Raw genomic sequence first — 27,030 nt, 5'->3', positions numbered from 1 at the left:
TCTTATTTAACCCATAGAACGATGGTGCTAAGAGAATAACATCATCGGCATATGCAAATACACCGCAAAAAATGTTGCCAACATGGCAGCCGAAACCGTCAGTTTTTATACTCGTAATAAGCGCATCCAGATAAATTCCAAAAAGAACGGGGGAGAACACCCCACCCTGCTTAACTCCATTGGATACAGTAAATTCACCAGACATATGCTTCCCCCACTGAACCTGTACACGTTGTTGTGTGTAGATGTTGGCTAATAGCCTAGCCGCTAATGGACATAGCCCTTTTTTGATCAAAATTCGAAATAGCTTCACAAAATGAACACAATCAAATGCTTTGCTTGCATCAAGCATTACGCAATACACTGCGGTGTTGCAACCGTTATAATGGCACTAATCTGCTGCCGTAGTAACGTACTGCAAAGTCTACAGCCGCTGGAACAGGGGTATGCATGAAATGACGTCGCGTCATTTTTGGAGGCAGGTAGGCCTGGCCTCCGCACCGGCTTGTGAGACCTGAGGGTAGCGCGTGCGTTTGAGTTATGTGCGCATGCGCTTTCTACGGAAAATTAAAATGGCCAGTGTTGTGGACGAGTGGTTTCAGGTTTCACGGTAGGATTTTGACATGGAAACGGGGAAATAGACATTGAGACCAATGTACTTTCAAGATTATTGCATTATTAATGGAACCAGACCGTTGACATATTGTCACACCCCATGATATTGACGAAATCGTCGTCGAAACGGGCAGCCCCGGACCGATCATGTTGGTGCGCTTGAAACTACGGAAAAGTTAGCAGACGGAAAATCTTTTGCGGAATTTTGCCAGTTCAAAGCACGATTTCGTCGCGGAAAGAGAAAAATAATCTCTGGCAGCGATGCAGCTTGTTGTTTAATGCATTTCGATTCGCCCCAGGGTATCGTTACACTTTGATTCGGCCCTGTTTTGACGAAATCTTCAACCGAACAGCGGCTTCTCTGCGTAAACATCGTAGCGTCCCGCTGAATTGTTTGGAAAAAGAAAATCTCTCCCCAGGTAAATTGCTGTGCATTAGCGTATACGATTCGCGTGCAAAAATGTCACCTGGGTGCAGAGGTTTTCTGGTTCCGGTCAACCGGTTCAAGTTTTTTTCGTTGACGGTATACACACACACATTCGACCCTTAACCATAAAGCTCGCTTAAGAGCTCCCTATCACGTGACATCATAATACGCCGTTGGCGATTTACATTTTCATAAATTACCGATTCAAAAAGGCGTCAAAAACACTTTTTCGCGAATTTCCAGTGGCTTATCTGTAACTTTGACGGAAGGTACCATAACATAGGTAGCCTAAGTCATATGAAGTGGCTAGACACTAACACGCTTTGTATCGTAAATATTCGCCTTCAAACTCTTGAATCGAGTGACAATTTGGCGGCCATTTGTTTGTTTTGTTTAAGTCATTTTTCCACTACAGCGCATGCGCATACTACAAACATAAATACGCGAACAAATAGTTATGATTGAGTGCAAGTCGTTATATGGACAATAGTTATGATCTGACAATTCAATTGGATGAGCCGTTGACTCATGTTGTGGGTATGAGAATTGTATTCGCTGGACTTCCCTGCACGTTTTACAACTTTTCTAGGAAATTAGTAAACGACGCTTTCGTAATCAAAAAGGGGACTGGTAGGTACTACGTTATACTTCCAGATGGACTATAAACAGTAAAATCTTTCATTATGGGTTTCAGAGATCATATGGTAAGAGATGGGTATAACGAAAATCATGACACTTTAAATTCCTGGAGACAACCGGTAAACTTGGGATCATCTGTAGAAAAAAGATCAACAGCAGTATTGTCTAATCATAACAGAGGGAGTAAAATATCTTTTGGGCTTTAATGTCCACAAGAGAGATTTTGTTGAGTTTTTAGGAAAACCTGACGAGTACATATGGGGTGACTAGCCAGTTAATTTTAGACGTTTCAACACTTCCACGTTCATTGTGATATTATTGATCAAGATGACATCATTTACAATTCAAGCAAGTCCAATATGCTTGTTAGGATTCCATTGAAAGAGTGTGATTTAGGTGACACACTTAAACATTATTTGACGGGGTTGAGAAACAGACCATATGCAAAAACATTTAACACATTTAGGATCTGGATAACTGACGAACATAATTGTCCTGTGGACTTTAATGGGGCAGATGTACGACTAGAAATTCTCTTCTTACCAAATGAGTAGAATTTGGGGTTACTCGAAATGTCAAAAAAATTATCTCATTGGGGTGTGCCACTCCTTAACCGGCTGAATCGTCCAAGTCAGCAGACTATCCTTCTGGAACACCTGGTTCCCCTGACCCTTCTGGAGTGCCTGGTAGACCAAGTAACAATATTAATAGGATAATTGATTCAACTGATGAAGAATCAAAAGCACTCGGATTTAGCGAAAATGCAATGAGGGAAGTTAGGGGGTTATAAAACAGGCAGCTGATTCTTTCGCAGTTAGTTAAAAATAGAATAAATCGACAAATAGAAGAATTAGAAGACCTCCAAAAACACCTTAAAAATCATGAGAGCATCAAAACCGCCTGGACCGAATTCTCATGGACCTTCAAAACCGGATAACCCAGATAGAGTGTAAAATGGATTAAAGAAATTTGCGGAGTGGTTAAAAGAATTAGCGAAAAAAATATGTTGCAGCTCTACCAGGAATAATAGGTTCGGTGGTGTCATTCATTCTGAAATCAGTTTGGACAGTTGTTGGCTTTCTGACAGAGCATCTCATCATTTTATTGTTCGTTGTTGTAAGTTCAGTTGTTTATGGTTTGATCGAAGGAGTAAAAGCATTCCGACGGAAATCCTCCTGAATAAATGGCAACTGGAAAAGTGTTAAACCCTCAAAGAAGCAATCTCGTTCCACTGGGTTTGAAGGTTGAACGTCATCATCACGTTATCACTCACAATCTCTCATCGGCAGAACCAAAGGAAACTATGTATGTGAGACTTCCAAAATTAGGGAGAAAATACATTTTTTGGACCTGGTTGTGTTTATCTGTCGGCAGATGTTGTGGTCGCGGGGGACAGCAAAAATTATGTAGTAACTAATTTGGGTAGAAATCTTATTTCAAAATTGTCAGTTAAATGGGGAACAGAAAACCTTCTTGAAGTTAACAACTACAATTGTATGCCTCTTACAAAGATTTGTGGCTGACAAATGAGGAGAGGGAAAACAGAGTATTTCAGGGAATCCAAAGTAGTAACCTCAGAAAATTAAGATCTGGTGTGGCTTTGACTGATATCACCGGTGAAACAAATAACGAGAAGATTCTGAAAGCTGTATTTGACAAGAAGTACAAAATCCCAATTGACTTTGAATTGCTTTCAACCAACACACCGTTTTACAAATTTCCCATTCAGGAGGACGTTATATTTAACATGACCTTGGCACCAGAAGAGGATGTCGTTTTTACGACCTCAACTGCGGATATGAATTATGAATTGAAAAATATATGTCTCTAATATGACACAGTTACAGACGAAAGAGTTGCGAGGCAATTGCTCAATAATTACAATAACATTCTTGATTTTCGGTATTTTACGATCGGATTGATCATTTTAAGACTCGGAACATAAATGCAGATGAAACAATAACTAATGAAAATATCAATTACCAAAAAAGATCAATCAAAGGAATTTAGTTACTATTTGTAACCGCACATAACGATGGTGCCAGAGAAAGTGAAAAGTTTGAGAATTTGGGAATTTCAAATTTGAAAGTTACAATCGAAGGAATTGCTAATAAACTCTACTCCAAAGGAATGGGGTTACTAGATCAGTGGGAGGATGTGAAAAATATTTCATGTCCGAAGATATAAAGAAGACAGTAACTGAACGACTGTAATTTAACTCTTGAAAAGTATTATGGTGATGAGAAATACTTTGGGTTGTGGATTGACCTGAGAACCACGAAAGATAATGATCTGTATGGCAGTGGAAGAGCATTGCAAAACACAAAAGATGGAATTCAGTTGACTATCACAAAAGAGGGGACAAAGGTCTGTACAAAATGCATATCTTTATTGTTTCAGACGCACAGTTAAATGCTCAAAATTCTCAAATCGTGAGTGTCGTGCACTAATTACATTATCTTAATTTTCGCGGTTTATGAATGGAGACAATACACAAGAAAGATATTGTGAACACACTTTACAGAAGTTCTGTTTTATCGTGAACAACGATTGGTTACAGCATTGTGATGAGAAGGTTTTTAAAAACGAAAATTAGCGATCCTAGCCAGGCTGATATCAATGAATTTCTAAAACTTGGTTTGGTTGTTACACTTGGCAATTTGTCTGCGGATTATCTATACGATAGTGGCCTCATGCCATGGAATCCAATGAAATAATATCGTGGATAAAACTCTTTGATAAATCTCTATGATAAATGACATTACCGACTTCGCTACTCCACTTGTTTATTTACGAACCTTTTAATGCCATTATTTCTGGTTACAAATTGTGGGAAAACACATTTCGTGTTAGATTTGTTGGAGACTTACCACAAGGGACATTTTGAAAAACATTGTTCTGTTTTGTCCAACCTTTGAATACAATCAATCATACAACCAAGAGTGGATTTTCAAAGATCGAAAACTCATTGTTATTGATCCCAATATTGTGAAAAGGGGCCTGGATAAAACATTGCTGGCTTCCATGCAAGTTTACAAAGGTTCAAACACCCTTTTGATCATTGACGTTTGTGCTAATTTGCAGGACAGTAAAAGGAAGGCTAGCGAACTTTGTAACACGGCGTTTTCGGGAAGGCATTACGGAATTACTATTTGGGTTTTAGTTCAAAAATACAACTCTATTGTGAAGGACTTCCGGGAAAAAACATTCGTATGTTAGAACTCTTTTTAGCTCACCTCTGGGGAGCTTATACAATACCGTGGCGTCCGTGGTCCGTCGTCGTCGTCCATCGTCCTCCGCTAGCAGCTGGAGCACGTTTCGTCACCGCTAGGGCTAGATGGCTAAAACTTGGTGTGATGGTAGCTTTGGGCAATATGCTAAGACTTATTTTTATTTTTTTCGCGATATCACCTACTTTCTGCCCTACAGGTGGCCATCTTGGAAGTTGTTTTTTTGCCTTTTGAAGCTACTGGTTTTACGTAGAGTGACGAAATTTTTATGGTGGGTGTATCTAATAAGGTCAAATGACATATCACCCGGGTTTTTGATTTGACCTACTTTTCAAGGTCACAGAGGTCAAAGTTCACTAAATCGCGATAGGTAGCACATTTTGTTACTATTCGAGCTACAAGGTTCTAAACTTGTGAGGACATGTATCCAGGGAACCTCTATCCTACCAAAATAATGTGTCCCGCTTGGACTTCAAATATGGCCACCAGACGACCATCTTGAAAATTAAACAAAGTCGGCTTGCAACCAAATTTCATGTTATTGTATACTTATGTACTCTCTACAACATCCCTGATTTTCAGTCAAATCCATCAACCAATATGACAGCCAGGTGGCTATCTTGAAAATTAAACAAAGTCCAATTACCCTGAAACTAATGATCGCATTGCAACCAAACTTCATGTGATTATGTATCAATATCCCTAATTTTCAGTCAAATCCCATGACAAATATGGCCACCAGGCCGCTATCTTGAAAATCTAACAAAGTCCTAGCACTCCTAAACTGTTAAACAGATGTCAACCAATTTCCATGTGACATGTACACTATTCAATAACCCTGAAATTGAGTCAACTTTATAACCAAAATGCTATACTTACATGGTACCAGTAATTTGCTTTGGTGCCATTGAGCCGAGAATAATAATACATGTACTATTCAATGGAATCAAAACCGGTAAAACTAGCCTGAAACTGTTCTCCCCATATTCACTGCAAATGACATGCATTACGTTACCCGTGGTGAGCACATGGTCCCTGGACCATTTCGTTTAACAAAGATGAAGAGTCAATGAAAATGGCGTTGCAGGAAAATTACATAATTCCCAAAAATGAAAGGGATGACATTTTAGATAGGTCATCAAAATTGATTTTACGTTTAGAATTTCCCAGTGAATTTTTGGTTCTTAAATGACCAGAGAAAGAGCGTCCAGTGAAGATTTGGTAGATGTCATAGCGTCCTCAATGCCGACTAGCAGTCAGACAAGCAGATAGACTAACAATCAACTAAAGTTGACTAAAAATCGACTAAATCAGACTAGGCAACAGACAACTAGTCAAAAACCAGTCACTCCCTGTCAAGTCTTGTCCAAACAGGGTACACACGCAAAGGGAGATCTTGAGGTTTTAGTTGCCACTGGCAAGACAAAAGAATTCTCCGGGAAGCAATTCACTTTTAACAACATTGACTATATGTCCGAAAAAGACATCTTAAAATCTCACAGGATCTATCAGAGTACTTTAGCCTCTAGAGCTAATGACACACTTAGCAAAACGATCATCACTGCTTATTCATCTTTAGCGGATTGGATTTTGCCAAGTAGTGACAGAGATAATCTCTATAAGGACCTTAGGAACGATTACATCGTGATGAATTAGTTGGAGAGGCGGACTGGTGTTCTTAGTTTGAAAATGGGTGGTTTGATGGCAGTGGCTACAACGGGTTTACTTACTCTCAACAACTATAGCAAAGTATACTGCGAAGCGACAGCTTCATTAGAAACAGGTATAGAGTAGCATACGGCGAAGCCGTTAGCAGAACCCCCACAGATAATCAACCATTACATTTAGAGGAAATAAATGCAGAGTGGGGAGGACAAACTGCAGGCGAAAGATGTAACAGCCTCTGAGTCGAATCGAATTAAGTCTCTACTACTGAAAAAGCAGAAATCACCTAAGCTGATCGATTGGTCGTGGGAGTTGGGTAGATGCACAAATGAATTTAAAAAACAAAAGATGGATCGTATTGATGGAAAAATGGTCAAAGAATTACCACCAACGGGAGCTAAAGCCCAATCATCTCAAATTTCTGAAAGTGTAATCCAGAGAATTGGAACTAATGTAGCAGCGCCAGAAACATCTGAACAACCTAAGTCAGCGTCTGAGTCTTCTTATAGTAAAATTAATTATTTTCAGTTAAAAAAGGAGGCTGTAGTTTCGACAGGGGCAGTCATTTCAACCGGGTCGTCGTTTACCCAGAGGTGGGAAACAAAACACTGCAGAAAGCTCCATCTATACTCCTCATGGAATAAAATAACCTCAATGTGGGTGAGGGATGCGATAGGTCTCGTCATTCTCATTCCAACAATACCTCACTTGATAGGGTCGGGCGAAAGATAACAAAGTTATTTCATGTTCTACGTGGGGATGCTTTGCATTAATACGTTTGGTTCAGTATATCCTCTACCATACCTTTAAGAGATCACATGTACAAGAACAATGAGGATATTATTACTGCAAATGCTTGGTATTCAAGACTTCACTTCCGACACAGATGACCTTTTTATTGGCCTCTAGCATTATACCTTAACTACGGTGATATGATTCGTTGCTATGTCGTTAATGAGACGATCGATTATTCCGAGTTCCGGTATACTTTGAAATCGATGCGAAAAAAGATTTCAGATTTTTTCATGCACAGATCTACGCAGGAAAATATGTTTTCATTTTATTCGCACAGATCAGCTTTTAGATTGGATGTTTAATTGATTAGTGAGAGTGGTTGTGGTCTGATGACGTGTGTGTTGATAGCAGTGGGATGTAGTATGGGTTTCAATTCAATGCGTTGGTTTACGATGAAGTGGTGTGTTTTAACTCCCCTCCGGTGTGGAAAATTCAGGAATATTTGACATTTGGATGTGTCGGATTTTTAGATTAACGTTTTTGGTGAAGAAAATGGTTTTGATGATTGACTTAGACGTTTTTTATGAAATTAAGGACCTAGGTAATTTAGTGTTTTCGACTTAAGGTGCAGAATATGTCTTTTGCATTGTCCAAAGTAGTTTTTTCTTCGTTGAAAGTAAGATGGACGACCAAAAAAGAGGGTAAAGTATCATTTTTTGCTTTTAAACGGCCCCCCTGGGGGCATGGGCCAACGCAAAAGAAATACTTTAGTGAATCTAGATTTCCATGCACATATTATCATTTTAGTTTAAGTGAGTTTTGTAAAGAATGGCAAGATAAAATAAAATAAGCTGGAATTGACCCTGTTAAACTCAACTGTGATAAAAATAATTACATAATAATTGAACTTAGGATAAAGAGTTCTTATTGGAAGACATATTTGATGTAGAAGGACCTGAAGAAACTAAGATTAAGATAACACAGGCTGATAGATTTGAAGCGGAAGAAGATACTAAAACAAAAGAGGTTAGAAAAAACACAATAAAATTGGTTGATAAGTGGTTTGGTTTCAGCCAAGAGAAGTTTAAAAAGAAAGGAAATAACTACTCTACTAAGTCTCTTCCATTTTACGTAACAGATCTTATTTTAAGGACAAATTTGATTGACCGTAGTAAGACACTGTTTAACAATAAACCTTCTAAAACCGTTTGCATTGTACCAGTAGAGGACAGTGAACAAATAAAGCTTCAAAGACATCAACTAACTGCACTAAAAATTGTTGATAAATGTACGAACCATCTCAAATTTGATATCACTGATGAAACTGACAACCTAGTTAATTTTAGAGGAACATTTTAATTACCTTACATTTTTCACTTGAAACTGTAGACAATGTATTCACTAAATTAAATGAGTAACTATTCCATTATAAATAGTTTTTGTTCTTTAACCACCTCTTTCACCACAGTGGTATCAGTCACCACAACCATCTCTTTAACAACAGTCTTTTCTGGTCTTCCAGGTTTTAACTTTAAGCTTAGCTTAGGATGAAGTAAGAAAACCAAACGAGTGGGTTTTTGAGTGGAAATATCACATGAGTGGTTGTCTTGGCCCACGAAACCCACGAAACTGCAGGTCGAGTGAGTTTCCGGGGGCCAAGAGAACCACGAGTGTGATATTTCCACTCAAGAAACTCATGAGTGTTGTTTTCTGTTTATCACATACCACAACTGCGATTTCCAGCTCATCATCGCCAATTTCACCCCGTAAATCCAAGACTAAAAGTAGGCCTTGCGACGCAATGATGTGAAATCCACGGCCGCAATGGTAGTTGATAAAGTATGGAATTAGTGAAACCTTGGAAACACTGATAAACCTTGTAATATTCAATGTAAACCATGGAATCACTGTGCAAATAGCGCGGGAAATCGGGTGCGTTCCTTCCACGATTTATACCCTCCCAACTGACAGTCTCGTCCCAGCTGACTTTATTGATAGCAATTTGCCAGTTAGTTCAGAAGCCAACATTTTTAATGTGGAGGATGACGTCATCAATTGGCAATGCGCTGTGGTCGTTAAAATATTTTATTTCTCTTCAATGGAAGCAAAAATTAGTTTTTATGATTGTTTTGTATTCCATAGACGATAAAGTATTATGCTCGGTACTAGATGCACGAGATCATAGGACAAACACACACGTGAATAAAAAAACCACTTAGAACTGGTGACGTCACAAAGATCTCTGCATCCCTCGATGCGTATTGGAAGATGTAAGAAATCGCTCACGGCGAAGGAAATTTTCATCCGCAAACTTCGGTAATAAACATACATGACTAGGCTTCTTTTATTCATCGTTTGTTATAAAATATCAGTCAATCATAGACAATTAGGCCTAGACATAGTCGTCAACCTTATCCATGCATAATGCATGACAGGCCCCCAATTTTCTCTGTATCACCCTGTATGAACAGACCGATCCGTAGTTCAAATAGGCCCCGCGTGGTGGTGGCGTATTTATAAGCGGAGCGCTATTGGTCCATATTATGGGTGTGTGGTGGGCGTGTCTTCCCATATTTGGGAGATCAGTACTGTACACTGGAGGCGAGGTACAACTGGGTTGTTCTAAAATATAGACTATTGAATCGGATATGCGACAGATTTCTAAATTACCATAAAATTCCGATCAGATCATGTAAGAATAAGCTCCAAGTGTTGATTCGTAACCACGTTAGGTTCGAATGGCATTATTTCATGTTTTTATGCATTTTAAGGAGTGTTTCCAAGGTTTATCAGTGTTTCCAAGGTTTCACTAATTCCATACTTTATCACCTACCGGCCGCAATGACGTGATGACGTTACTACAACAGCGACAACGACGTACCCCCAATCCCCGTTGTCAAGACTTCAATAATGACGCGTGTTGTCACAGAGACTGTCTAACAGAGTTCACCCGTGTGATCCGTCCATGTGATCCAGGAAAATATCACACGGCTGGGAGGCAGGCTTGACAACGCACAGATACAATCGAAGACATTTTTTTTGCCAAGTCTGAAATCGGTTTTAATAGTGTTCACCCGAAAGCTCATCAAAAGATCTAGGGTTTGGTATGATTTTCTGCCACAATTTATATCAGATTTGATTTTGAGATGGGTTTTCGCAAAACCTCGATGACATCTTGGCATGTGATAAAAGTAAATGATGGTGACAATAGCAACTACTGCCACAGCTACAATCATACCAGGTGAGGTCTTAGAGACAATTCATTACCAGAAATACATGAACGCACGATCAAAAAATTAAGTCTCGTGAGTTTCAAATTAACAAAGGACAGACATCTAAGGCTCACTCACGTTGTTAAATTTGTTTTAACAGTGAAGTCGGATTACCTCCAGGATTTCGTCGTCGGCGTCCAGCATGACTTGGGCGCTCGTTCATCAGTTTTCCTATTTTGTTTTCGTTAGCCAACCAATCGCTGAAGGTTCTTGTATGGATGCGGTTGTGCCTCGCAAATACAGCGGGGGGGGGGGGGGGGGTCCTAGCATGGGTTTCACCTAAGGCGCCAGGATGTAATCATCCATGTGGTAAATTTTCTGCTTTAAAGAATAGGCCTTTTGGTGTTGTCTTGGCGGATTTTCCATGGGGGCAGCTTTCTCATCAACAACGTTTCCATGATCTTCATCACCATCCTCATCACTCTGATGTGCGTCATTATCGTCATGCACCATTGCCAAACATTGGCACAAAAACAAACCCCAAACAGCCAGAACAGAACTTTATTATGCGTTAATATTCTGTCTGCATGCTCTCCTGAAAGTGGACATTTTCGTAAAATAATCATAAAACCGACAATATATTACACGACATATAACACCCCAACGTACTCTCTACTATACAACAGTAGAGCATTTCACTGTTGTCGATATCGCATTAAACAGTGAACATTCTACTGTGTGTTTGCTTTTGTGCACATTCTCTGCGCAACGAAGAATACCATAGACATAGGCGAGAGGGAATGGTCTTTTTTTTTCAGGATGATCACTGTCGGGATTCGGGATAGACACCCATATTTTAGCACAATTCAGGATAATCCGGGAGGGGCAGAAAAATTCGGGTTAGGACCTTTTATAACCAGGTTGTTAGAACGGGACGTCGGACAGGTACCCCCTTCCCCCCTCATAGGCTATAGGCTATTTAAAATCATTATTTTTTGGGGCCTCACAGTCACAATCCTAATGCCAACAAACATGCATGTGCATGTATGATCATGGTGGAACCAGGTGGAACTGCTCACTCGAAAACTTCGTTCAGTTGATCAGGATGCTTTTCGTAAAGCGGATCGGCTCTGGACATACCATCGGCTGATGCCACGCTGTCCGATATGTGCCACACGTATGATTTCTCTATATGCCGTATCCTTGATAATCATGCTCCTGCAAAGAAAAGACTTGTGACAGTTCGTCCCAGCCACAAATGGTTCTCTGATGAACTCTTCTGCGCAAAACGAGAAAAGCGGAAAGCTGAACGCACTTGGCAGAAGACCAAGCTAGTAGTTCATAAGGAGATCTTTCTAAAATCCAAGATTCACTACAACCAGTTACTCAAAAACACTAAGGCAAATCACTTCACAGAAAAACTCAGTGAAGCCGGTGTAGAAGTTTAAAATGTCCTAGGATAAAATGTTCGGGAACAAAGGATTCTATTATGCGCTGAGCTATTGACGGTCATTGCCTCTATAGAACCATATGCCATAATCTGTCAGAATACAAAAGGCCCGGACACTTTTTCTAGGGGGGACACTTTTTACTTTTAAACCGGCAATGACAGTAAGGCGGTGCAGCGAGTGTTCAATGAGATCCTTCTCAAGGACAAGGAACTGAAACTCCCTCGGCATGATGATCCAAAGGTCCTGGCCAACAGATTTGCAGACTTTTTTTCGGACAAGGAGGAGAATATACGAGCGAGCTTGACAGACATTTCTAGTGCATCTCAAGAACAATCCATACCATGTACCTCTCTGTCTTTGTTCGACCCACCTACTGACGATGAAATCCAGAAGATAATAGCAAAATCACCATCCAAATCTTGTAATTTGGACCCCATGCCGACGTGGCTTCTGAAGTCATCTATATCATCCGTTGTACCCTTAATAAGGTCAATCATCAGTCGCTCCCTAGCTGAAGGCAGTGTTCCTGACAGTCTTAAACAGGCTTTTGTGTCACCCCTCCTGAAAAAGCCATCACTAGATTGTGAAGTTCTGAAGAATTACAGGCCAGTCAGTAACCTTTCCTTCATTTCCAAAGTCCTGGAAAGGGTTGTAGCATCGCGATTGAATGCTTACATGACAGCCCACGATCTTCATGATTCATATCAATCGGCCTACAAAGCAGGTCATTCGACAGAGACGGTAGTGCTCAAGGTTCAGAACGACCTAAGAACCATGGTGGACCAACACGGAGCTGCAGTTCTCGTGCTATTGGACTTAAGCGCTGCGTTCGATACAGTAGATCACTCCATCTTACTGGATAGGCTTTAGATTCTCCTGGGCATCACCGGATTAGCCCTCGAGTGGTTCCGTTCCTACTTATCTCAGCGAACACAGCAGGTAGTGATAAACGGTGCTAAGTCCAACGTGAAACACCTTGACTATGGAGTCCCTCAGGGGTCTGTTTTGGGACCCTTGTTGTTCCTTATTTACATTCTTCCACTTGGTGACATTCTGAAGGGCTGCTCCATTAGTCGCCACGGCTACGCCGACGACATCCAAGCGTACAGGGCACTCGTGTGTCTTAGGGCGGTTATTCAATGTGCAGAACTTGAGCAAAAGCTGAGCAGCATTCAGGACTGGCTAACTGTGAACAAGTTGAAGGGTAACCCCAAAAAGACGGAATTTATGTTGTTCTGCCACCAACGGGCATTACAGTCAATCGTGCTGCCAACTCTCACCAATGCTGGGACTGTTGTTCATGTATCAAAAGTTCCTGTTCGAAATCTAGGGGTTCTGTTCGATTCGAATCTGTCGATGGGTCTTCATGTGTCAAGCGTCGTGCGCGCGGCTTCTTACCATCTTGAGGAATATTGGTCTGGTCAGGAGACAGCTTACAACTGAAGCAACAACGAACCTGGCACAATCCCTTGTCCTGTCCAGGCTAGACTATTGTAACAGCAGTCTCGCCGAAATTTCCGAGAAATCACTACATAAGTTGCAGCTTGTGCAAAACCGTGCAGCGCGTCTTATCACCAGGACCCCGCGGCGATCCCACATTACTCCGGTGCTAGCAAGGTTACACTGGCTGCCTGTGCGCGAGCGTATAATTTTCAAACTACTCCTCCTGACCTTCAAAGCATACCACCGGCTTGCACAAATTTACCTGAACGATCTCATCCAACATTACGTGCCTCCTCGTTACCTTCGCTCTGAATCTCAGGACCTTCTCACTTGCAGGAAATATAGATTGAAAACATTTGGAGGTCGAGCATTCGCCACTTTAGCACCTCAACTGTGGAACTCTCTTTCACCCACCTTGAGAGCTACATCGGATGTCTCAACCTTTCGCAAAGAACTCAAGACCCTTCTTTTCAATAGAGCTCACCAGGGCCGGTGAACTTTTGTTTCAAGTGATACAGGCGCTTTACAAATAACAATTTATTATTATTATATATGTAGCTAGCTTTTTGGTTGGGGGGAGGGGGCAAACATCCTGAACTTAGGCGCCAACACTCGGCACTAATGACCGAGCTTATGTAACATGTGTGTCACAATCCTCCATGGTCTTGGGTCTTGTTCGATTAAAAATGAAAACAAATAATTACCAAAGAAACATATCCTTTTACGTGGCATCCTTCAATCACCTTTAGTCCGGAGAATACTAATCACTCACACAACGTAGTGAGTGTAATGGTTACGTATACACTGTATATAAAGTGTAAACAAAATTCATATATCCATCATGTCCATCGAATCTGAAAAAATTTGTGCAGACCCATGACAATTCTGGTTCCGGTACAGTGTGTCGCCTTCCATATGGGCCGCGCGTTGGCCGATCCTGCATTCACGACGCACCGCACCCACAGTTACCACGTCGGACGCGATTCCCATTGTTTCATTCCTCGTGACGCAATTATTTCATGACGTCATGAGCCATTGACCATTCATGCAAGTAGATTTATTCACACCGGCGCCACTGAAGTGCGGGTGTGGGACATCATGTATTTAAAAATCGTCTGCTAGGACATACAGGACAACGTCGGCGGAGACAGTTGTGACATTTCATTGCAGACAAAGCAAACGTCCTCTTCTTCTCGATTTACGTACTTTACTTCAAAAAAGTCAGTTTTACCACAACTAAATCCAGATCCAGTCACGTGATTTCTAGTAACTGCCAAACTCGACCTAGTGCCGGAACTGTGAAGTAATGATGTAGGTCACGTGGTCAGAGTGCAGGAGTTCCCGTACCGCCTGGCTATCCGATTTAGCATCTACCCGTCCCGGAACGACATCAGCGCCTCTGGTGTCAAGATCGTAAATTTGCCATTCTTGATTTTGGCGCCAAACGAATCCAAAAAAACGCGTTAAAACAATTAAGAATATATCAGCTACAAAAATTCGTTATTAACTAACTGGTGAAGAAACATACACAAATATCTAGGCTAGCAGGAGGAAAATTCAATTATTATTTCACCACAAAGAGCTGCTTCTGTCCGCAGATATGAGACAGCTACCGGGGCGGGGACTATTTCTTTATGGGGCCTTATTGTTCAGCGTCTCCAAGTAATTCTATTTTTAGAGTCCAATGGGGCCTTCCCCCCAATGTACTGACTAAAACCTGTCACTTTCGGAGGGGGTTTGGGGGACTCATCCCCCAATGTACTGGCTAAATATGTCAGAAGGACGGGGGTTTGGGGGGCTCCCCCATGTCAAACAGTTGTGTGAGTTCACTAGAGCTTGCTGTTTACATATTATATAAACCGTTTTTAATACATTAAAATTGGTTTCTACGGATTACGATCAAAATGTTGTGTTTCGTTTTAGTTGAATTACTAAGTGGCCGTGACAGTGCCGGAGACACTTTTCAGTGAACCTTTGTCTTCAGCTCAATCGGGTTTTGTCTCTCAAATCATTTTAGCAGTGAGGATGGCCGGCTACAGGCGGTATCATTTCCAATATGTCACAATAAGATACATTTTTCCCCTATGTGCCAGGGGTATGAGGGGTTGGGACCGTTAGGTCCTCTCATTCTAAGCCGCCAGTCACAATCTGGTAAATTTTTGTCTCCAGTATGAATTAATGATCATGGGTCGGGGTCCTATCATTCACAGCCACGAGTCACAATCTGGTAACTTTTTGTCTCACGTATGAAGTTTGGCAGTGATCATGGGTCGGGGTCCCATCATTCCCAGCTTGAGTCACAATCTGGTAAATTTTTGTCTCACATATAAAGTTTGGCAGTGATCATGGGTTGGGGTCCTATCATTCCCAGCCACGAGTCACAATCTGGTAACTTTTTGTCTCACGTATGAAGTTTGGCAGTGATCATGGGTCGGGGTCCTATCATTCCCAGCTTGAGTCACAATCTGGTAAATTTTTGTCTCACATATAAAGTTTGGCAGTGATCATGGGTTGGGGTCCTATCATTCCCAGCCACGAGTCACAATCTGGTAACTTTTTGTCTCACGTATGAAGTTTGGCAGTGGTCATGGGTCGGGGTCCTATCATTCTCAGCCGCGAGTCACAATCTGATAACTTTTTGTCTCACGTATGAAGTTTGGCAGTGATCAGGGGTCGGGGTCCTATCATTCCCAGCCACGAGTCACAATCAGGTAACTTTTTGTCTCATGTATGAAGTTTGGCAGTGATCATGGGTCGGGGTCCTATCATTCCCAGCCGCGAGTCACAATCTGATAACTTTTTGTCTCACGTATGAAGTTTGGCAGTGATCATTGGTCGGGGTCCCATCATTCCCAGCCATAAGCAACAATCAGGTAACTTTTTGTCTCACATATAAAGTTTGGCAGTGATCAGGGGTCGGGGTCCTATCATTCACAGCCACGAGTCACAATCTGGTAACTTTTTGTCTCACGTATGAAGTTTGGCAGTGATCATGGGTCGGGGTCCCATCATTCCCAGCCGTAAGTCACAATCAGGTAACTTTTTGTCTCACATATAAAGTTTAGCAGTGATCAGGGGTCGGGGTCCTATCATTCACAGCCACGAGTCACAATCTGGTAACTTTTTGTCTCACGTATGAAGTTTGGCAGTGATCATGGGTCGGGGTCCCATCATTCCCAGCCGTAAGTCACAATCAGGTAACTTTTTGTCTCACATATAAAGTTTGGCAGTGATCAGGGGATCGGGGTCCTATCATTCCCAGCCGTAAGTCACAATCTGGTAACTTTTTGTCTCGCATGGCAATGACTCATAGGCAGTGAAAGTCAGGTAATTTCATGTTTAGAACCGGTTTGAGATTTTGGCGGAAGTACCATTAACTGGGACAATTCTTCCTAATAACAATTACAGAACTGAACAGCCCATGACGGGCGGCAACTCAGGGGTCAATCAAGTGAGTTTCAGTTTCCAGAGAAAACAGAAATCATTGAATAGTCTTGGCTGCAAATTAGTTTACTAGTCAAAAAGTAATTATTTGTGGCTAAAAAGGGCAAGCCCACTCATTGTTAGTTCAAGATGCTTTCCCCGTCTATTAAGACGGGGAAAGCATCTGGCCAACTGTGAACTGTCTACTGTGTAAGCGGAAAATGGAGACAGTGAAGAGTTCACTGTTTTGTGCAGAGCATGCTCTGAACACCCTCAAGGACATTGTTAGATATGATCCACACCATAAACTCATTACTTCAAAAAAACCTACAGCCAGGATTTCCTTAATTTTGCATGAAATTGCCATTTTTCAACCCCTACCTGGCGGTCGCAGTTTAGAAGCATTGTAATGGTTAGGTCTCAAAATGACACTACGGCTCTCACCTTACAGAAGGACAGGGCAATTTATCCATTAAGTGATCAACTTTATCACCAAACGACATTATAAGCACATCTGTTTTTTCAAAAAACTGCCTGATTTCGATGGTCATGAGGAGTGCTAAGTGTCAAAATATTCCAATAGAGCGCGCATAGATTGATTTGCATGTATACTTCTAAACCAACACACATAACTCCACCCACCAACTTGGTGATGGTAACAATAGAAGCATTGCTTTACATGCATGGGAATGTTACATGATTTATTTTGGGAATAGAGAAATATTTTCTAATGAGTTTTTGGTTGTCAAAATAACCAGTTCATTTAGAGAAAAGAATTATTCTTCTGCACTTCACTTGACAAACATGAATAAACATGCTTTGTCCAAGAAACCCTCAACTTGTTTGAAGATTAAGGGTTGACCATATTTGAGGTACCGCATTTTGGCTAGACCACAAAATCCTAAAGCAATTGGAACGTTTTCAAAACGTGGTGAATGCTCATTTCAAGGGCTGGAGTCTAATCTGTTCTTAGTTTTCGAGAGAACAGCCTCCAGGATATAAATGAGCATTCAATTCATTTGGAAAGAGTTTTAATTGCTATAGGATTTTGAGGTCTAAACAAAATGGCGGTACCTATTGTCAACCCTTAAAGGGGTTGTGTGAATTAGGGGTCCAAAACAGGAATTTTGTCTTCATGAGGCAGGATTCCAAAAGAAGGTTAAGTTACGGAAAAAATATTTATAATGTTTTTTTTTCGAAAATGACCGTAAGTTTCGAATTTTTCGCCAAATGTCCTTATTACGTCATAGTGTACCGGCTTGCGAGCCAGCGGCAGCGCGAACAATCAACGAAGAATTGCCGTTTTGCCACAGGAAGTACCGTTTAGTAAGAAACATGGCTGCTTTCGCATTAGGCGACAATTCAAGGCAAAACATTGCCGAGGCATTCTAGTCTTTGTTTTGTTTTGTTATAATAGCCTACGTCAGACATGTCAGACGCGATCGATCGATGTGCGAATGACCACATATTGACTGAGTCATCGCCGAATGCATTCTGCTCCACAATGATACCACGCATGCGCGAACTTCAAATTTGCGCGGGAAGTTGCGGACCTTGCTATGCGGATTACTCGGAAACTACTGGGTCGATTTTTAAAAAAATGACATTGGCATCGTCAGCTCAAGTGTCTAGAAGCAGAATTTTCATTTCATAATGGCTTACCTTTTACTTCACACAACCCCTTTAAGGTTAAGAGATACTGGGTGAATTTTTACAAGTCTAAAACCCAAATCATGAAATAAAATGAAAACTGTTGTTTGCTAATTTATATCAAGTATCAATTTGGGGTCAGTAAACAATGCTGTAGGTATGAAACAGTCTTTCAGGTTCCCATATCTTCCAAACTATGAGAAGCAAAATAACTATTTTGGCATAAGGGATGAGGAAACCTATTGAATTTTCTCTGACAAAAACCTAATCAATACGAGAATAAGGGATTGCTAGGGCAAGCTAGCATTTTGAAGAAGAAAATCACCTATCGTTTATGAGTAAATGGTGATTTTATTTACAGTTTTTATTCAATTTTTTCCTTGGCAAAACTGCATGTCTTTGCTGTGAGGTTTTGTCCCCACCTCACACCACCAAAAAGGCCTAAATAGCTATACAAGTGGCATGAAGCTTTGCAAACCATCGATGAATGTGAAAAGTCATGTAATATGAATAACATGTCATTTCACCAAGCTCTTACATCGCTGTTTCTGGCCATGTTGGTTGTTAAGTCAAACCTTGTTGTTGAGAAGTAAAAATGGAAACTAATCAAAGCAGATTCTATTTTTGAACACTGTGAACAATTGTTGCTAATTTTCATAATACTACCCACCCACTTAATTGGCCAAAGCTCTAACATAGCAACAGGCATTACTTATTCATGTGTGTGTACACTAGCGGCGCATAGGGGGATAAAAGAATACCACAGGACCATTGCTTCAAAGTTGGGATCAGTCGTAAAAACATATGTACATGCAATGCAACATGGGGATGAATTACTAAACAAAAATACTCAGAAGTAAATGAAAGAGGGTAAAAGAGAGCAAATGCAGCTCAGTGGTACAGGAATTAACTTTTTAGTGTTGTAGCAAAACCTTGAAGTCTAAGCTTTAGCTTCATTAGATTGAAGCTAAAGCAGAAGTATAAAATACATGCTTCGAAGTTAATCCTTAGAATGTTCAAGGTAGCTTCAGACCAAGCTTAAAACTTGAACTGGTCAGTCGTGTTGGAAATGGCCGCTGTCTTGTAACTTTGGGGGCGAGGGGCGTCCGAATGAGGACCCCAAGGAAATCATATCGACCATCGTTTTATCGACCATTTTATGGATTTGATGAGCCAAGTATGGAATGGTTAGCTGATCATTTTTTTAATGACACTGGTTACGACGATATAAATCGGATCCAGGTTTTCAGTTGGGTGTTGCGGAGGGCGTTGGAATTTTGCATAGCATTTTATATACCGCTAAGTAAAATCCAATCTGTATGCTAAAACCTTTCTGTTTTTCAGCTCACCTCTGGGGAGCTTATACGATACCGTGGCGTCCGTCGTCCGTCGGCCGTCGGCGTCTGTCGTCGTCCGTTAGCGGAGCACGTTTCGTCACCACTAGGGCTAGATGGCTGAAACTTGGTGTGATGGTAGCTTTGGCCAATGCCCAGACTTATTTTTCTTTTTCGCGATGACCTACTTTCAGGCCTCCAGGCGGCCATCTTGGAAATTGTTTTTTGCCTTTTTGAAGCTAATGGTTGTACGTAGAGTGACGAAATTTGTATGGTGGGTGAATCTAATAAGGTTAAATGACATATCACCCAGGTTTTTGATTTGACCTACTTTTCAAGGTCACAGTGGTCAAAGTTCACTAAATCACCGATAGGTGGCACATTTCGTTTCTATTAGAGCTAGAAGGTTCTAAACTTGTGAGGACATATATCTAGGGACTCTCTATTCTACCCCAAAAATTTGTCCCGCTTGGACTTCAAATATGGCCGCCAGGCGGCCATCTTGGAAATTAAACAAAGTCGGATTGCACCGAAACTAACGATCGGATTGCAACCACACTCCCTGGGATTATGTATCTATGTACTCTAATCAATATCCCTAATTTTCAGTCAAATCCCATGACAAATATAGAAAATCCAACGAAGTCCTATTACTCCTAAACTGTGGAACAGATGTCAACGAATCTCCATGTGACATGTACACTCTTCAATAACCCTGAAATTCAGTCAACTTTATAACCCAAATGCTATACTTCGATGGTACCGGTAATTTTCTTTTGTGCCATTGAGCCGAGACGAATAATATTATTCAATAAAATCAAAACTGGTGAAACTAACCAGAAACTGTTCTCCCATATCCACTGCGAATGACATGCATTACATTACCCGGGGTGAGCACATGGTCCCTGGACCATTGCGTTTATAACTCAATGCTCTTTACTTGGAAGATATATTTTAAATTTCCAGGCATTTGCTTTTGTTTGCTATTGCACATCAGAGGTAAAATCAAATATTAGTTTTTATTCATACACCAATGGTTTCATGTTCTCTATCGAATTACTAGTCTTTTGCTAAAACAACAAATGCAATATTCAACTTCTTACTTGGTACGAGTCTACTATATCCAACCATTCTGTATTCGTGTGTTTCAGGCTCGACCAAGTCACCGACGAAGAAGACATATCCGATCTTCCGGACGTCTGCGCTGGCCATTTTGCTGACCGAAAACAGCAGATGGACAAGGAGGATTCAGGCATATATACCATGTCATTTAAAAGCAACCGCAGTTGCATGTTGCAACCAATAGAGTCGACGTGCTCCATAGACGAAGAGACAGAGCTAACAGAAATAGAAGGATTAAAAGAGGAATTGCTAAATGAATACAGGTTGAGGAATTTCTCCTCCGAGTTTTATATGTATTCAGAAATGGACAGTCACGTAGTCCGAGGTACGAATCGTCGCCAGACAAAATATGAAGGAACTCAACATGAACGGCAGTCACTTTTACGACACTGTGAGCAGTCGCCGACAGAAAACACATGTGCACTGGTGTTTGGAAGGACATGTCCAACAGGGCCTTTGGGTAATGATCTTGAAATGACTGTGCTGACTTCATCTGGTGCTAGGAAATATGTTATAAATGAATCGACAAAAAACGTTGGCGGATCACATGATAAACAAGATCAGGGCAGTAGGATTAGGGCATGCACATTTACACCTTCGGTGGAGGTTACTCCGCCACCTGAAGAGGGTGATCGAGGACGAAATCATGGAGGTGACGCTAAAGGAATACGCAAAAGCCGGAGTGAACAGGAAAAGATTCAGGTGGAGTTTTCAAAAATAAAAAGACAATTAAAGTCATTAGGTGATTTACAAGTCGAGGTTGTCCATGTATGACAATGGGGTCACTGAAAATGTCCAACAACGATAATTTTATGGCCAACTGAGTAAATGTATTATGCGATTAACGACTACTGCGAATTAATTTAAGGTAAATCACTGTTAAGGAAAACTACTGTTTTTCCAAAAATATGACCTTACTATCAATTTCCAAAATCACAGCCCTCACAATACATTTACTTCAAAACAGAATGACTGCTCAGAGAGTCAGCAAAAACAGCGCGGTGGACTTTTTTTAAGACATGGACGCTTCTGTTTTTGTTCATGTAGTTCAGCTTTAAGGTCAGTTAATACTCGCTCGCCGACCCACAGTTTCGCTTTGGTAGGCGAGTAGTCAACGCACTCCGCCGACTTGAGCGGACCAATCGTCCGACTAAAAATGCAATGCGCGCGCTTTCGTCCAGGCAGTGACGGATCCGGCTAGCGTGTTGTGGACGCGTTTTGGTTACACTTCAATTCATTACTTTACATTTAAAAGTTTCCATTTCATCTTTTTGCCTCCAGGGTCACCGCTTCGACCACCTTCAACAGACTTTTTCACCTTCGTGTACTGATCTCTCAGTTAATTTCCACCTCTCTTTCATATCTTTCCAGTGTCTGTCATCAAAATGGTGACCAATGGATACCCAGCTCTATGGGCGGTTATTTCCGCATAAATAGAGGTTGTCTCAAATAGACATTTTATGTCGTGTTATGACTCGAATAGACGTTTGGTGGCGCTCGTTTTAACGGAGACGTACCTGAAATAAACATATTGTGTCATATCTAAAATAGACATACACTTAAATAGACGTTTGGTGGCGCTCGTATCTCAAATAAACATACATTGTCTGGTTTTCAGCTTTTTGTTAATAACTCTAATAGAGGTTTGGTGTCGCCTTTCCGCAAAGATGGAAGTTCCCTATTTAGACGTTGTGTGGCGCTGGCGCGCGGCAATTCTGGAGCAAGTTTGGAATTGGTTTATCTGCCACGACGATATTATTGTTATTGCTTTAAGCAGTGCACATCAAGGCCATCTTCTCCGGATTGACGCAAACCCCGAGTGTTTTAGCGAGATATAAAATCAACAAAGAAATAATCAACAATCTGTCTGCATTTCCTGACAATACATAAGTACATCAAATGTACATGCAATACATGCAATAACAATGCCGCTTACCGCAATGATAATGTCAATATCGCTGTTACCGACATTAAAATTGATTCCAGCGTCACACAATGTCTATTTGGGGAACTTCCATTTTTGTTGAAAAGCACCACCGAACGTCTATTCGAGTTATTAACAAAAAGCTGAAAACACGACAATATATGTCTATTTGAGATACGAGCGCCACCAAACGTCTATTTGAGTGTATGTCTATTTGAGATACGACACAATATGTTTATTTCAGGTACGTCTCCGTTAAAACGAGCGCCACCAAATGTCTATTCGAGTCATAACACGACATAAAATGTCTATTTGAGACAACCTCTATTTATGCGGAAATAACCGCATTGCGCTTTGCACCTGGACAACGTGTGCGTAATACGTAAACGTTTGTAATCCGTTGGACATAACCCAAATTTAACTTTTCCCGCATTACGCCTTTAGGTTGTGGAAGTCTACATTTATCGCCATGTCTTCGAGGAAGAAAAAACCTTTTTCTACTACTGAAGATGAACGTTTGATCGAAGAGGTTCGGAAATATCCAAACCTCTACAATAACTCTCTGTCCGAGTACAGGAATCATGGCAGATGCGAGGAGAGATGGGTATCCATTGATAACCATTTTGATGACAGACACTGGAAACACATGAAAGAGACGTGGAAATACCTGAGAGATCAGTACACGAAGGTGAAAAATTCTGTTGAAGGTGGTTGAAGCGGTGACCCTGGAGGCAAAAGATGAAATGGAAACTTTTAAATGTATAGTATGAATTGAAGCGTAACAAAAACGCGTCAACAACACGCTAGCCGGATCCGTCACTGCCTGGACGAAAGCGCGCGCATTGCATTTTTAGTCGGACGACTGGTCCGCTCAAGTCGGCGAAGTGCGCGGACTACTCGCCTACCAAAGCGAAACTGTGGGTCGGCGAGCAAGAATAGACTGGCCTTAACAAAAACGCGTCCACAACACGCTAGTCGGATCCGTCACTGCCTGGACGAAAGCGCGCGCATTGCATTTTTAGTCGGACGACTGGTCCGCTCAAGTCGGCGGAGTGCGCGGACTACTCGCCCACCAAAGTGCAACTGGTGGTCGGCGAGCGAGTATAAACTGGCCTTAAAGCTGAACTACATGAACAAAAACAGAAGCGTCCATGTCTTAAATAAAGACCACCGCGCCCCAGCAAACGTCCGAAACACTCTTCAGAAGTCTGCCAGAAACATGATAGTCAACAGCGAAACAGTTGCGCTGCCGTCAGTCTGTAGTAGAACACCTAAAGTGCTGGATTATGTGTGTAAGTACATGTACAGATGCACGTAGGCCATGTCCAAGCATGTAGGCGGCCTATAATGTACATACAGTAACGTGCGTGTGTCCTTATGATAACCTGAAAAAAACAAATGATACAAGTTAGAATTATAGAAATAGAAATAAATGAAGACAATCCCCTTCCATGCCACATCAGCACATAAACTTGCACCACTATTTGCGGGGAAGACGTGGTAGATAAATTGCTCGTCACCGGTGTGCAAGGGATAGTAGTCCTAGGGCTGATAGTCCGTGTAACAATAGCCCGCATTGCTAAATGTTTTGGTTAGGGTTAGCGGTACAATAGATCATGCTGCTTAATTGATCAAATACAATGCTACCGGACTATGACTCCAGGGGGACGCTGTCACACCGGTTCCAACGCAACGGTCGTACAGAAATAGATACGAGGCCAAGTTGGTAATTGCACGCCGACAAAGAAAAACGGCATAAAAACTTGCGAATATTCACCTATACTCCATCGTGTATTATCCGAAGCAAATTAGCGTAAAGACAGAAATTCTGCCATTTCGTCCTGAAATCCTCCTGGCCAGATTCAATACTGCCATGTTTTTTCCGCGTAGGCCTAAACTCATGACCTTCTTTGATAAAAATTACGCAAGCGTGGTTGTAGGTTGCTCAAATATTATTCGCAATCCCTTCATTAGGATTGCGCAATTACCAACTAGGCCTCGTATCTATTTCTGGACAACCATTGCGTTGGAACCGGTGCCGAGCAATTTATCTACCACGTCTTCCCGGCAAATAGCGGTGCAAGTTTATGCGCTGATGTGGCATGGTGGACATCCAATGCTTCGATGCGCTTGATTTCACAAACCAGCAAGCCGTGGGACGATGCGGACCTTCGCAGAGAATTCTGGAAGGAACAAAATAAAAAGGTCCTCTCATCGGGACTCGAACTCGAGACCTCTGGTTTTATTTGCCAACACTCTTATCCTCAAGGCCACTGGGCTCCTTGAAATGCTTGTCGTTTAATACACCTTTATAGAATGTGCAAACATTTTTGTGTAATCTTTGAGCGGCTTTCAGTGGGCAACTGCAGGAAGAAAGTCATTTTTTCTTTGCTCTGCGGTCGCAGTTTCTGGAGGATTGTAATGGTTAGGGTCTCAAAATGACGCTAATGCTCTACCCTTACAACCAAACATGGCAATTTAAACATTAATTAAGAAATTCTATCACCAGAAGACATTATATGCACATCTGTTTTTGGCCAAAACTGCATGTTATGAATGAGTCATGAGGAGTACAACGTGCCAAAATATTCCAACAGAGCGCGCATAGATTGATTTGCATATATACCACTAAACCAACACACATAACTCCTCCCACCAACTTGCTGTGAGATTGCTGATAGGCCTAATTTTATTTATTTATTTATCTCTGATCGTACAGTGTACAGTTGGTGCAACTCCTCTACCCTCGTCTGTTTATGGGTACTTTCAAATTATGCAGGTAGGCCTCCAGGCCCAGCCCCTGCCGGTATCATTCAGGTATGGAACTATTCTCGGCCATTGATGTGCATTCAACTGGCGCTGACCAAGGCATTTGTGGCAAGCGCTGGCCCTGTCATCATTCGCGATTTTTTATACAGCGTGCGCCAGAAATAATGAATCATTGTACTGTGAACTTGGGGCTCTATAGTCAAATTCATCAGTATTCTTCAACAATGAAGAGGACTTTAAAGACCTAATTTTCGGTAGCTTCCGAAGGGTCCTGCATGGTCCTGCCGACCGCTGAGCATCCAAGGTGAGGCGATCGTCTGCGGTGCAAAGAAGAGCATTGCGCGGTTTTGCGGGTCATTCCGTTCACCATTTCGTTATGTGAGAACGTTACGTGACAAACTGTTGACCTGGCCCGGCGGACGCGATGATCCTGTCAGTTTCTGTTAGGACTAACTTGTCACATTTTCTTCCCCAGACGGTCATGGCCATCCTGTCACCAGAAAACTGGGGGCCTATCTCCCTAATGTCACAAATTTGAAGATGGATCGTCAAGAACAAGAACCTCTGCCAAAACGACGCAGAAGTTATACTGTCACCGAGAAGATCTCCTATTTAAGGGATTTCGAAGCAGCTCTACTGGATGGGACTGTCGGAAGCATGCGTGATTTAGCCGCACATTACCGAATCCCCGTGCGCACAATGCAGAAGTGGAACCTAAGAGAGCTGGAGGAGAAAGAAGAAGATGGAAGAGGAAAAGCTAGACACGTCAAAAACAAAGGCGTTTATGGGTACCTCATTAAAAATCAGTAGTACCTCCCACATTACTACATGGATTTTGTTTGACAAAGAGGCCCATTTGTGATTGCTGGTTCGCCGGGCTCGGTAAACGTTTGCGGTTTGCGGCGTACCATGGTTATGAAACAGTATTTAGTCCACGAAAAAGCGGCCATTCGGGAATCCAGGCACACGTGGTTCTATAAAAGTCAGACTGGAAGTGTGCTTTCATACAGGGTGTGTCAAAAATCAAGTACCGCAGTCAACGATAAGTAAGGGAACTGTTTACCGCTCAAATTTGAACCGCGTCACTTCTGCACTTCTTTTGAACAGTCAAAATTGGCACAAGACGGCACAGGAGCGTAGTTAGCGAGGGGGAGGGGGGGTTGGCAAATGCCCCTCAAAAAAGTGTTTTTCATTCAGGTCTTGACAAGAAAGTGGCAAAAGATTTTTGCCCCCCCCCCCCCGGGCGATAGCTACGTCTCTGCTCTGCAGTTACTCGAAGGCTGAAGTTACAATCACATCCCAGTTGATGAAGGCCTACTCCATAATGTCTACTTCCTCCCGATCTACATTTTCGAATTCTAGTCCTTCCTCCTCCTCGTCAAGAAGAGGCA

General features: G+C 41.7%; 1 protein-coding gene across 2 annotated transcripts in view; it reads left to right on the top strand.

Moving 5' to 3' along the window:
* Window positions 1–21,972, top strand: part of LOC135493844 (gamma-aminobutyric acid type B receptor subunit 2-like) — a 600,170-nt gene extending 578,198 nt beyond the window's left edge. For both annotated transcript variants that reach the window (XM_064781458.1, XM_064781459.1), the window contains one exon: window positions 20,976–21,972. In XM_064781458.1, coding sequence (XP_064637528.1) covers window positions 20,976–21,720 — 745 coding nt within the window. In that variant the 3' untranslated portion in view covers window positions 21,721–21,972. The remainder of the gene's footprint in view (window positions 1–20,975) is intronic.
* Window positions 21,973–27,030: the final 5,058 nt, after the last annotated feature.

The sequence above is a fragment of the Lineus longissimus genome, chromosome 9 (assembly GCF_910592395.1).
Source record: "Lineus longissimus chromosome 9, tnLinLong1.2, whole genome shotgun sequence".
In the NCBI taxonomy this organism is placed as follows: domain Eukaryota; kingdom Metazoa; phylum Nemertea; class Pilidiophora; order Heteronemertea; family Lineidae; genus Lineus; species Lineus longissimus.
The sequence above is the reverse complement of the archived record's forward strand: the minus strand, read 5'-3'. Positions and strand labels throughout refer to the sequence as shown.